General features: G+C 44.1%; 2 protein-coding genes across 2 annotated transcripts; both read right to left on the bottom strand.

Moving 5' to 3' along the window:
• Positions 1 to 1135: 1135 nt before the first annotated feature.
• On the bottom strand, positions 1136 to 11193 carry LOC111982670 (importin subunit alpha-3). The gene is made up of 17 exons (XM_024014291.2): positions 10928 to 11193; positions 8620 to 8664; positions 8367 to 8456; positions 7847 to 7876; positions 7710 to 7762; positions 7275 to 7370; positions 6893 to 6978; positions 6617 to 6703; positions 6317 to 6486; positions 5256 to 5300; positions 4967 to 5098; positions 3283 to 3411; positions 2492 to 2596; positions 2304 to 2375; positions 2017 to 2179; positions 1788 to 1882; positions 1136 to 1680 (listed from the first exon to the last, which is right to left on the bottom strand). The coding sequence occupies exons 1-17, from the start codon at positions 10994 to 10996 to the stop codon at positions 1582 to 1584; spliced, it is 1566 nt and encodes a 521-aa protein (XP_023870059.1). The 5' UTR covers positions 10997 to 11193; the 3' UTR covers positions 1136 to 1581.
• A 1374-nt stretch (positions 11194 to 12567) lies between these two features.
• On the bottom strand, positions 12568 to 13530 carry LOC111949681 (ADP-ribosylation factor-like protein 14). Its single transcript, XM_023967031.2, has 2 exons — positions 13124 to 13530; positions 12568 to 12958 (listed from the first exon to the last, which is right to left on the bottom strand). The coding sequence occupies exons 1-2, from the start codon at positions 13436 to 13438 to the stop codon at positions 12644 to 12646; spliced, it is 630 nt and encodes a 209-aa protein (XP_023822799.1). The 5' UTR covers positions 13439 to 13530; the 3' UTR covers positions 12568 to 12643.
• Between the last annotated feature and the right edge of the window lie 275 nt (positions 13531 to 13805).

Consider the following 13805-nt stretch of genomic DNA (forward strand, 5'->3'; position numbering starts at 1 on the left):
AAGCTTGTGGTTGGATGATGCATATTGTTGAAGGTGTTAGCAGGTCTGATTTGAGAGTCTAACCACACCTTTTGAATGACTTCAGGCCTCTCACTCTGGAGTACATGTGCAAAACTGTTCAGATTTATCTTCAAATCAGAAACTTAAGTCAGTAGGGGGAGACAGGTAACATTTAAACAGCAGTTTACTAAAAAAAAGAAAATTACACTGTACACAGCCTAAAGAAACTAAAAACCCCTCAAATGAACTGTGCTATAGCTTAGTACATGCAAAGGTAATGACTCAAAGTGACATAAAATGGCAATTTTTAATTTCCCCTTGTGATAAGTCAAAGCTATGGCAACAATACTGCAAAAGCAGTGATTTTTGCTTCAAGAGAAAGACTAAACATTAAATCATGCTAGGGGAGTACACAAGTCATTTGGTTGACAATAATGATGTCAGAATTTCACAGCATCAAACCCATATCTGGTGCAAAGGTATGGTTAATGTGGGGAGGTGGAATATGATCCTTATTAATCACCTCACATAAGCAATGAAAGTAAAAGCAGAAAATAAAAATTGTACACACTGGATGCAAAAAGAAAAGCCACCAAATGCATCTTAATACAATGCACCCGCTGCTCCACCTGCCAATAGCGTTGTCCAGTGTCAATTAATACAAATTAAAAACAAAAAAACAAAACCCTTGTGATTACATGTTTTTTCATTTCCAAAGTTCTTCCTTTCAGGGATTTGTATCTGCCTCTTTAGAAGGCAGAATTTCTTCTCGTATTTTCCTTCGTTTGCGCTTCTCGGTTTTGTTACTCTTATGTTGTATCTATTTTGTTTCTCTCTGCATGCGTTCACATCCAGTCTTCTTGCACACTCCAGACACGCACACACGCCACTCGTCCATTCTCTTGCACACGCCCGCTGGACTCTGGCCCTGCCCACCACCGCGGGGGGGGGGGGGGGCCCACCGAGGGCCTCTGGTTGGAGGAGATGAACCTGGCTCCTCAGCACTGAGTCCAGACATTCATACACAATGGGTCCATTCACACACACGTCTGATGGCGTGGCCGATTGGGGGGGGGGATGGGCGCACAGGAGGTGACGCCCCCTCCGGTCGGAGGACCGCAGAATTGTCATATGGTTCATCTTACGCTTGTTTTGTTGGTTTTCCTTTTGTGTTTGTTGCCTCAATTTCTTGATTTTGAAGTATTTGATTCTCCCCGGGCTGACATCGCGTTTTTGTCGTCATTGTAGTAGTTTTCCGTTTTTTTCCCCCCGACAGCTCCAATAACATGGAAGTTACTCGGCGTGTCTCAACGCATTCGATGTAGATGTTTGTTTTTTGCAACATGTAGCCACTCACTCACACCCACTCGCCATCTCAAACTTCATTTGGGCTGGTTCCCCTGGAATGCCAAACGAAATCAACACATTTTCTCTCAGATAAGATGCAGCCACGGATCCCACGAGCCAAGCACAATGGATCTAATTTCTCTCACACTCTTTCGCTCTCTTTCTCTCCTAATTTGTTTTATGTTGAACAGAGTGCTGCRTCGCAAACAAAACTCCAGACTCCCGAGATGCCTTCTAGAACTGGAACCCCTCTGTTGGCACGTTGGTGGAGGAATTGAAGCCGTACGTTCCCCCCTGGATCGCCTCTGGAACCAGGCTGGAGTCTTCATCAATCTGAACATGAGACAATAACTCAATCTATACCAATAAGACATTCCCCAAAATGTAGTATGCAGTACCTTCCCCAACCAAGACATGGTCATATTAGAGCTCTGACTTACATCATCAGATGAGAAGAACTGATCAATAATTTCGTAGGCCAGTTTATAGATGTCTTCATTCTCATGATTCTGGAGCTGCTCCACCTTCTCCAGACCTGAGGGGCAGGGAAGAGAGATGGTTCAGCAGTCAAATCTACACAGCCACTGAGATAGAAACCCTATACTTCAACATAAACAGTTGGGAGGAACAATGACGCTTGAGGGTTAACTGAGTGGGCTGGGCTCTGACCTCCACACTCCTCGATGAGGTTGGCAATGGTCTCGGCCTCGTCGTCAGCCATCTTGAGGATGTTGCTGAGGCCGTCCAGGACCACCTGTACCACCTGAGCATCCTTCACTGTCAGCAGGTTACAGAAGGGAGGGATCACCTGCTGCTGGATCAGGTACGCAACCTACAGGACCATAGAAGGGTCAGCTTGGGGCTTTACAAAATACATTATAAAACGTGGGAATTCGAGTGTATGAATGTCAGGTGAGGTGTATGTGGTAAAGTGGGTAGGCCTCAGTTGAGCTCACCTGGTCCTTCCTCCCGCTAATTGTCAGATTGCTGATGGCCCAGGCTGCTTCTTTCTGTGTTCCAAAGTCTCCCTGCAAAAACATTTGAATGAATATTTCCCCAATATGACACTCATCACTGCTTCATTTTGTGCGAGAGAAAGCTCTGATGAAGAGATGAATGAAGCAGTGAAAGTGAGGAAACAGACCTTGTCCAGAAGGTGGATGATCATGGGTACCAGGTTGGCATCAATGACAGCCTGCACCTGCTGCTGGTTGCCTGCTGTGATGTTGGACAGGAACCACACTGCCTCCTGCAGGATGGGAGAAGAAACAGCAGCACTCAGTGTGACTACTCCTTAAAGTGTTGTGTGTGAGAGGCAGGGCTTACAGAGACTGAATAAGCAGTCAGTGTGTGCGCTAGAGTGTGTGCATGTGTGTCAGGAGGACTGCAGAAATGGGGAGGAGTTCACACATGGAATTCAAAGGTGTGTGGACTGAGCTAGATCAGACTCCAGGGGCCTGCTCAGAGCTGTGGCCCCTGGTCGAGATGGGGTGCTGTGGGCAGGGCAGGGGCGGTCGTGAGGCCCTAATCATTGGCTCAGTCACGGAGGGAGGGGCCTCTGTTTGAGTGACAGGCCTCAGATGCACTCCGATATCAGCAGAGACCCATGGGTCTTCTGCGCCCACTACCCTTCACCCAGAAATACTACACAAACGCACTCACATCTCACACTCTACCCACCGTCCCAGACCACCCCAAAATCTACTCAAACTGCAATTTCCACCAGCTTCTTGAAGTCTCCTTGATCCGGCTCTTCCATGATGCGAGTACCTAACTAATAGTTATATCCCCATTCACTGTCATTCATATAGCATTCACACTAGCACCATGTCTCTGATTTCATCACTTCTAGCATGATCAGTCCCACTGACACACCTGCTGTGCTGTGGCAAGGTGAAACGGTGCAGAGTGTATGTATTATGGTGTGTTTGTTACCTTATTGATCTTCTCCTTGGGGTGTGTAAGGAGAGAGGGGAAGTGTCCCAGGGCGTCACAGTTGAGCACCACCTGGGTCTGTTCATCTGTTCCAGTCACTATGTTGCCCACCGCCCGCAGTGCAGCAGTCTAGAGAGAAACACACAATCAAGTTCCACATAGCAGTCAATACAAACAACTCCAAGCATCAACAAACATTCACGCAACTAACTAAAGTAAGCAAACCAACCACCACCCAAAGAATGTTTGAGTATGAATATCAGCACAGTAACCACCAGACTCCTGGCATCAGGGCCAGGAGTAAGACCCATTCAAGTCCTGAGCAGTACGATCTCTAGGGTTAGCTAGGGCTGGGCAGCATACCGCATTTTACGATACACTGGTATTTACGCACGTTTGGGTTATTACAGTATTTGAATGTTTTTGTTTGTTTAATGTGGTACGCCATGTGTAACGTCCATTTTTATAGTTTACTTCGCTATTTGAGTCATCCCAATTGGCGCCGCTTTCCAAAAAGCAGAGTCAGAGAAAACATAATTAGCTATACAGCCTGATATTACCAGTGACCGAGTAGACCTAAATCGTCATGTTTGTGCAACAGTATCTTCTAAATCAAGAAGGAATACGCAAAGCATGAAGACGCTAAGCGAAAACATTCAACATAGCCAAAGATTATAGGGTCCCCTAGGAAACAACACTTTGGTTCCTACCCTGTCATAATAACTCCTCCCTGGCAATTTAATTCGATGTCACGTCAAATACTGTATTTAAAGTGCCCACTATTAATATTCTAACTAGAATAATCTATCTATTTCCATGATTCCAACTTGTTTCTCTAAATCGCAAGTCAAATCACAATTGCAACATTTGGTTAAAATATTGTGCAGCCCTACTTGGCAGAATGGAAATTGTCAAATGAGTGCAGGTAATACAGAAAATGATGAAAATGCCAAAATGAAGTTGAATTGAACAGTATAAAACAATCAGAATGGAGAAAGACCCATTGAAATCACTTAGAATATATGTGTTGCCACCCTAGGGTCACTCACTACTCATAAAGCACCCTAGGATCACTCACTACTCATAAAGCACTCTAGGATCACTCACTACTCATAAAGCAAATGTACAACTTTTATTATTCAAAAACTAAAAATACCATCAAATTGTATTTATTTTTTTATACGGTGATGATATTTTGGCAATATCGCCCAGCCCTAGAGTCAGCTTACCTACTGCACCATAGTAACTGACTTACACAGACACCCAACGGCCCCACCCGGCCATACAGGAACCCAACTCAGATCAAAACACTGCAGCTCAGGACAAGAGCTCTCCTCCAAACCCTAACCTAATCTAACCACCGCAGTGCACAGGTCTCCAAGTACCTGACTGAAAACAACCCCTTGCCCCGCCCCCTTCAGTGTTTGCAGACCTGAAGGTAACTGATATGGGTAAGTGATGTGGTGATGCCTCTACCTATCCTTCTAATGAGCATAGAGAAGCCACCGCCATATTGCTTACACACCTATCTGATTCAATCACATCTGCAAACACAGCTATGGTCTGGCACGGCTCATTCCTTACAAAAGCAACCATTCCATTTGGTTGGCGGTTGAAGATGAGACTTGGAGGGCTAAGCTGATCCTAGATCTGTTTCTCCACGGGCATCTCTGTGTCTCCGTACCTGGACTTTGACCTCCTGGTGGCTAAGCAGGGGCACCAGGTTGGGCACAATGCCTGAGTCGATGACCATCTGAATCTGCTCGTTGCCAGCGTCTGTCAGGTAGGACAGAGCCCACACCGTGTCCACCAGGATCTACAGGAATCAACACACAGGGTCACAGGTCCAAAAACAAAACATACAGATCATGCATTAATATCGGCTTGTGGTTATTAAAAGGGGGAAATCAATGTCAACTTGAACTAAATCGGGTTGTGTCTTTCTGAATACAATCAGTAATTGAGGAACTCACATTAACATCAGTGTGGTGGATCAGCACACAGAGAGCTGGAAGAATCTGAGAGAGAAAAGAGGGAGAGAGCAAGAGAGTCAGTGAGAGAGATGCCAACAAAATGACAGGAATAGGATATTCCCACTGGGGATGTGTCAAATGGACAATATTTATGTTTAAACAGCCATTTGGTGGGAGGTGTCCGTTAAAATGATATGAAAAATTCATTAAAAAGTTGAGCCTCACGCTTCAGCGCTCTTAGTTGTTGCGGAAATTGACCCACTATGCTGTTTACTTTCTGCATCTACGGCATATCGCTGAGTCTACCTTTAATAATTACAAAACTTTATTAATTCAACTTATATAGCATAATAAATTATATAAAGAAATCTCAAAGGGATGTAAAGTAACAACTAAAAACAAATAATCATCATGAGTTGATCAACTGTCAAGAGAATGAAGGGAGGAGGTCAAAGGGGAGAGCCTTTATAGCCCATCGTCTAGTTAGGTTATAACACTGAAAATATGTTTTTTGATAACTGTACCGATTTTAATTTTGTGGGGGGGGGGGCATTTTCAGTTAGGGATTCCTCTTAACATTAAGGACTCCAATTTCCAGCGCCTTTTTTCTAAGGGGCTTATGGCAGTTTAGAGACATGGTCCAGTATTATCCAGCAGTGATACCTCTTCCACAGACATGCCGCTCTGAGCACTAAATCAGCCCTCATTTCACCAGATTAGGAGCACACCTGCTGGGTACTGACTAATCCTGCTCTCTCCCTCCATTCATCCCACTGACAACTAGCCGACTACTGATCAATCCCTCCATCTCTCGCATGAGGGGAGAGAGTGACATTGGCAGGAAACGGGAATGAAACAGGAGCCAGGAGGACAGAGAGACAGATTGATACATATACCCCAGGGGCACACCCTGTACATAATGCTCAGGTTCAACAACACACTGACAGAGCGATTCAGATAAACAGACTAACAGAGCCAGTAACTCCTGGATAGTGTCCTCAGGTCATTTTGCCAGGACAGATTGACCATGACCAAGGTGACACAAACACTCCCTCTCTTACCTCCTGGATGGTTTCCATGGGTGGCGGTGGGTCCTTGTGGCGGCAGAGGTTGACCATGACCCAGGTGACGTTACGGAGGAAGGTGATGGGGATAGAGGGGCTGATGAAGGACAGCAGGGGCTTCACCACACCCAGACTGATCACATAGTCCCTGCACTGGGGTCCGTCGCCTAGGAACAGAGATTGTTTGTGAAACTCTCACCGATGATGCCTTGAGACAAACAGAGAATCCCTGAGCCATTCCCACAATCAGCCTCCATTGTTAGAGGGTCCCAGACAGAGAGAAGAATCCAGACTCACCTATGATGTTGCCCAGGGCCCAGACCGCCTGCTCACACACATTCTGGTGAGGAGATTGCAGCAGCCTCAGGAACAGTGGCACAGCATCTGCAGGAGAAGAAATCCTCTAATTAATATTTAATAGCCAACTCCACCACCAAAGACTACAAATAATCTGCCATTCAGGGGCACATAAACCACAAATCCAAGACCTGGTAGGCATGATGATAGAAAATCCCACCTAGCCCCCAGAAAGTACTGGCAGTGGTTGCGCTGATATTGTAAGCTGGTACTTACTGGACTGGACCACTGCCTGGGTCTGCTCTGAGGTTCCTGAGGCAATGTTGGTCAAAGCCCAGGCAGCTTCAAACTGTAGAGATGGACTGGAGACAGAGGCAGAAGTGAGATGGAGGATGTAGAAAGAGAAAGGGTGGAGAGAGGGGAAAACATGAGTGCGATGGAAAGGGTTCTTATTCCATCCGTCAGTGGTTCTGACAATCCTCACATCTGTTTATGAAAACATTTGCATTGCAACATACTTTCATCATCATCCGAAGAGATCCAGTCTCAGTGGAGTGACGCTTAGCTTACATTCACTGCAGCACTGCTTAGGTCACAACCACTTCTATTATTATATAACACACAGAGTAATTATAACACAAAGTAAAGCCCTGCTTACTTGTCATCTCTGTCCAGACAGTGCACCAGGATAGGGAGAATGCCAGACTTGATCAGGTCATCTATGGGAGGGTTACGGTCACTAGACAACAGCTTCCTGCAGGGAGAAAATGTCCATTATTCACACATACTTGCACTTAAGACACAGCAAAACATAAAATAAAGGAATGTGAAATGTAAACATCTGAGTTGTTGCACAACACCAGCGCTGTTGACTACAGACATGACAATGCAATCTCACAATGATTTCACAAGACCAGCGACAATGAAACAGAACTAAGTCTAGCATGTTCGCCGGAAACCATGAAATAATTTGTAGGCTATGCTCCAGAACATGCCACTCCACAACATTCTAGAGATGGGTTTTGGAACCATGTTTGAGTGTGAATCACCATGGCAACCAGCAGAGCCGGATGTAGGAGGAGAGAGTTCCTACCTTGCAGCCTGCACGGCACTCAGCTGAACTCCCTGGTTATCACTGGTGGCATTCTGCAACAACAGTACACAGGGAATCACATACTGTGGAAGCAAATCCATGTCTAAGAAATTTTTCAAAATTGGAAGTGCACTTACTTGTACTATTGCTTCAAGAGAGGTGTTTTGCTGCARGATAAAAGAAGGTACTTGGTCAGGGAACAATTTATTTTGCCCATGTCAAACACGGCCAGTGGAAACGTAATGGTTTGTTTGCACTGTGGCCACACCTCAGGGTGATTAGTCAGGCCTTGAGAGGCAGTCCTGACTAGGAAGAACAAGTCTGAATGCCTGGAGACACTAATCAGTCCGAGAGGAATGTCAACACGGGCCAAACATTGTACATTACAAATCCTAAAAAAGATACTATAAAAAACAAAGTACAGTTGATAGTCATCCTATTTTGTTCATATTTTATTGCAACAAGAGGTCCCCTCCCATTTGTTTTGGATTGCATGTGGATATCTTTTAGCTAACAGTTCTAGGAACTCAGTCTTTACCATACATCTAAATCACCTGTTAATCCCTATCACACCAGTGATTACTTCAAGGAAGGAAGGAAAGCCATGCTCTCTGGAGGATCACAGAGGAAAACGACAGAGGGCCAATCAGAACGTACCGATCTGAAGTCTCCGTCGGCATCAGAGTCTTCGCAGGTGTCCTCGTGGGGCACGTTTCTTCTCTTCAGCAGGTGTTCGTCCCTTTTGTTCTGCAGAGAGCAGGGCAAGACAGCCGTCTTAACGTACATGCATCAGCATGGCAACAGGCTCAACTATTAAACAAGCATTTAAATGAATACTTTGAGATACCCTGTTTGAAATGCATTTGTATCTCGTCTGACATAGATTAAAGGAAAGAAGTTGAACAATTACCTTGCGGAGTTCCACCACCACCTCTGTCCTCTGTCTTCTCATCGTCTATAGCGGAGAAAACCAATACATTAGCCTCCCTTGTACAAATATACACTGTATGTGTGCCTGATTATTTGTTGGTACTTCCATAATCCACACGCAAAACCTAAATKAGATGTTTATCCTCCCAATATGATGAGATGACGACATCCTGTGTATTTGTGSTTAGAGAGCTGTTCAGAGACATATTGTTCATCCACAGCTTTGATGGCACAGTGATAGAACCAGCCTGCCATACCACTGCCTGAAATCACCAGCTCACACTCACAACAGACCTCATTTACATAGACTGAYTTAACACAGATCTCAACTACTGGTGTTTTGTATGTAAGGGCTCATGTTAATAATGGGTGGTAATACGAGGGACCATTTTCAAGCACCTGATTGACAGACATTACATTTCTTATAAGGACTCATTAAGTAATTTGCTGTCATAAAATACTGGCCTTTGGCCATTTGTCATGATGGGTTGATATAGTGAAMGTACAAAGTTAAATTCTTCCTTCTGTCTAGAAGGGCCCTGCCCATTTCCTTCTTATACTCCCACTCCACAGTGAAGTGGCAGACAGTGCATCACTCAAATATGATCAGCACTTCTATCATGTGTTGGTGTGATATAGCCTAGTTATGCATGTTAGTTGTTATGCAAGCAATATTCTTGTTTCCACTGCAAACAATGCCCCTGCCATTGACTAGCCATATTACATCATCATTAAAAAGAGGCAGGCACTTCTCCTCTAGCTTAAACATAATACATAGGCCTGGCTAGTATAAGTAATCCTCTATCATCTGTTCCCCTTGCCTATAATAATTTAGCTTCCACTAGTTTGAACTGAAAATGTAGTTAAGTAGAAGAAGCCTTGGGTGTTGGGTGTGGTGCCCTTGCACCCAGTCCGGAACGGTCTGGGGGCAAATAGCTTTGGGACAACATCGGGAGTCTGTATATTGGTTGGACTTCCCGCGTTGTGCATCATTCTGATGGCTGGCGACGTAAAATAACCCTACCACAATATAGCCGGCCTCACCAAAAAAACATTTTCCTGTCAATAAAGGCATGTGCATAAACTATAGGAACTCTACATATTGTGGTAGGTTTATTTTCTGTCGCCACCCATCAGAAGGATTCACAACTCTGGGAGTCCAACCAAACACAGCCCCCCGATGTTGTGTTCCAAAGYTAGGGAAAACACTGATTAGTATAATGCAATGTTAACGTTTAACTGTCCTATACTTGCTATCCATCTACCTCACAATGGCTATAACTTTCGTTATGGGTCTGCCAAGGCCTGCAAAGGTACCCTGACCAGCTACATTTCGCCATTGTTTTGATGAGCTACGCGAGCAGGTTAGCTAGTAATCTAGCTAGCTACCAACAGCGGGTACTGGCTAACGAGACATATTTCAATATTTGTARTTAAAGAAGCTGCCAACTAGTAAGCGGCTAACATTTACCATTACATTTGACATTTGGAACAACTAACTACGAAGCTAAAGTTAAATTGACAAACTCAGTTGGGTGGCTAACGTTAGCTAGCTAAGTTGATCTAGCATAGTTGAGGTTTTTACTGCGTAATTTTCTATTTGAGGTCATTAGTTAGCTAGCCAACAGTAGGTACCAGTTTTAAAATCTTACTGGCTACAAGAATATATACCATCTGATAATTGCGTGTAAATTAGTTGGCTAGCTAACTACATTACATAGCTAGTAAGCTGTAGCCGGGGAGGGGTGGTACATTATAGCTGGCTAGCTAACGTTAGCTAATCCAAACCACGGATGTGGCTGACTAGCGCAGTCGTTAGAAGGGGATACGAATCTCGTTAAGAGAACCCCCTCGAAAAGATGTGGTTAAGTAACGGTATGTCAACTCCAAACTGGGTGGGTTGTCTGACACAGCTACCTAACTACATTTCAGATGACTGTCGAATAGCAAATATAGCTAGCTAGAACAGCGTGTTTGTTAGTGTACCATTGCTATCACGGCCTGTAGACTAGCTAGCTACCAGTTTAGTTTAGATGGAACTGGAAGTCGTTTGCTAGCTCGGTTAGCTGGGGACGTTTCACGTGTTGTGGATTACTTTTATTCTGGTTCAGAAAGTCGGGTGGATTGATAGAAAGGCCTTGGTCTATTTGACGATCAGATAAGGCCTGGTTTGGTCTGGGTGCAAAGTTCCAGATCATGAAAATTACAAACGACGTCACACAGCGCAGCCCCAAGCAACAAAATAGCGCATATGAAAAGGGACCCATCGACGGAATCAAATACTTTACCTCCAAATCACGACCCTTGTTCTTGAAATTCTTCAGTCGCTGGTTGTCTAGTTTCTCGTTGTCAGACATGTTAGCAATTTTAGCTGTGTTTTAACACCGTTTGCAATGAATCAGCTAGCCGCTACTCCTTTCGAGTTCTTTTTTTCAGGCCTTTCAGTTACCGGACTATTTTTTGTTGGTCTGTCCGCGGTGCATACTGGGAATGCCGGTCGTAGAGACACAGCCTCGCTCTGGCGTAGAAGGGTGGGGAATTCCCGTTATTGCTCACTCGTTGGTCTCGCGAAATAGGTTATTATTCCTCACTAGGTCGCGCTGTGGTTCGCAGCTAGTTCAGACCACCACACTGTTATGATCTGTCAATCAGTGCATTTTGGTAACGTGTTAGTAGGCCTAAACAGTTACTAGTCCTATACTGATATATTTATATCGATATAGACTTATTCTATATCGGTGCTGCCCATCATTAATAAATATCAAGTTGTGTTGCCTTCTTGACCCTGAAACTATCTATAGTAGTCACTATGGCAACAATCAGAAATGTAGCTAGGTACCAACTGCCGAAGTCAAGTGTCAAAACTGTTATTTAACTTATTTAAATAATACATGAAAGTTCACAATGCCCAGAATTGTTATTTCCCAACCAGAATAGGATGTAAGCACATAGCTAGTAACGTTACAGCAGTAAGTCAACGTGTTGGTCGTTAACGTTAGCTATGACTGTTACAATTAGCGAAAGTAAGATAGATACTATCAAATAAGTTGTTTTCAATGTTGTACATTATAGTGAGCTTCATTGTGTATAGGCATACATACCTCGAGGTCCATTTGGTTAACACTTAATATTTCCAATACTAAGTTGTCTAAAGTGCAAAATTCTCCAGTTTCATCTATAAATTGTTGTGTCCCATAAAAAAACACTTTCTTAGATTCTAGAATGTGGAACATGGAACTAAAATCTAATTTGATGTTACAAAGCCAGTTCCAATTGAACTCTACCTTTTTTAATGGAATATATGGGACATACTTTCATTATGGAAGCACTGTTTTGGGACATGTTTATCATTCTAATCCACAGATCCCACACTCTTTTGATATCTCTCAATCAGTGTGATATCTCAATCAGTGTGATATCTCAATCAGTGTATTTGGTATAAGCCTACTACTCCTGTGTCTAAACTTGTAATTTCTAAACTAAAGAAGTCTGTAAATGTTGTATATTGCTCTCTCATTAGGGGTTTGTGATGTTGTTCAGTCCATTTGAATACTTGCATTATTCCCCTGTTTGCTCCAGATAAATTAGTCTACAAAATAACTGTGCAGGCTAAATGCATTGCATCTGATTCTGGTCATGACTATGTAAAATATTCAATAGTTTATATTTCTGCCTTGAAAAGTAACACCTTCAATATCAATGAGTGGTTTTTAATTTATAATAAAAAAAATCAAAAGGAAATGCAGAAATTCCCATTGTTCAAAAGTGTTTTTGATACATCAATCAACAAACGTGCAAAATGATAGCTTTTGGCGTTAGATACGTTGGGATCTCAAGTTTGTTCTGGAGAGTCTTGTTCCCATATTCAAGAATGAGTGTGTCAGAATGATCCAACACAGGGCATTCTAAATCAGCTATTCTGCTCAAAATAATCCAGAAGAAGAATACAAAATAATCCATGGGAGATTATTACACCCATCGATAGGGTTTTATAATCACTGGTCTTAGCTGCAGCCCAGGCCTTGTGTCTTGGTCATCATCGTAATGGCTTTGGGTTTCAGTTGTTTTACTGTGTTCTTTATATCCGCCTTAGTCTGCTTTAGTGAAGTCTTCAACATATAGGCAACCCTTCTRAAGCCTTCCTCCAGGTCCACACCAGTCCTCCCAGAGCACGGCTGGACAAACCAATCCCTGTTTCCACATACCCTCCTCAGGTCCAACCTGTGGGTGATCTCCTGTGGGCTTGCTGCCCCGGGGAGGTCCTGCTTATTGGCCAGCACCACCAGAGGAAGGCTTTTTAGACTCCCGCTCCTCAGCACCTGTTGTGTGATGTAAAAGATCAGTATACACATTATTATACCCCATAACAACATGGCCTAATATGACAAGAAAGAGATCTGGATATGACCTGTAATTTATTTACATTCATGCATCAGGATAAGGCTGAATTGTATAAAAAAGTTTTATTATGAATAAATAATGACCTGATGGAGCTCTTTCTTTGCCTCATCCAAACGCCTGCGGTCCCAGCTGTCCACCACAAACACCAGGGCCTCCGTGCCTGGGTAGTGGTGCTTCCAGTGGGGCCTCATCCTCTGCTGGCCTCCCACGTCCCACACGGTCAACCCCGGACCCCTCGCCTCCGTCTCCAGCATCTCCACGTTGAAGCCCACGGTGGGCACGGTGATGACAGACTCGTTGTACTTGAGCTTGTAGAGCAGGGTGGACTTCCCCGAGCCGTCCAGGCCCAGCATCACAATCTGAGCCTGATGAGGGTGTTTAGACCCATGCAGTCCCATGCTCAACCCAAACACAGGTCCTGTTGTCTGGAGAAGAAGGCTGGCTTGTGTTGTTGTTGCTGCCTCAGCTCTGTGCAGCAATGCCCTGCCCGCAGTTACTTTGTGCTCTGCTCTGTAAGCTCTGTCTTTTTCTGAGCTCTGGCTGTGATGAATCCCCTCTTATAAAGGCAGGGTGCAAATCAGAATGGCTTATGTACAMCAAGGAGGCAGCAAGACCACTCCCCCTGTTGTTGTAAGATGCCCAAGTCATTACGCAGCTTTCGGTAAAGCTTTTTATGTCTCTGGTGATGGTTCAGGTTAGAGCCTCTGTGTCTTATATTACTATTGCACTGMTGAAAGAGTCACCTGCTTCAGACCATCACACTTA

This window comes from Salvelinus sp. IW2-2015, linkage group LG22 (genome assembly GCF_002910315.2).
Source record: "Salvelinus sp. IW2-2015 linkage group LG22, ASM291031v2, whole genome shotgun sequence".
Lineage (NCBI taxonomy): Eukaryota > Metazoa > Chordata > Actinopteri > Salmoniformes > Salmonidae > Salvelinus > Salvelinus sp. IW2-2015.

Coding starts and splice junctions, on each gene's coding strand:
- LOC111982670 (XM_024014291.2), bottom strand. CDS start 10,996: ATGTCTGACAACGAGAAACTAGACAACCAGCGACTGAAGAATTTCAAG. Junction 3,412..4,966: donor ACCAGGAGGTCAAAGTCCAG/GTACGGAGACAC, acceptor GTTTCTCTCTAG/ACTGCTGCACTGCGGGCGGT. Junction 2,376..2,491: donor TCATCCACCTTCTGGACAAG/GTCTGTTTCCTC, acceptor ATGTTTTTGCAG/GGAGACTTTGGAACACAGAA.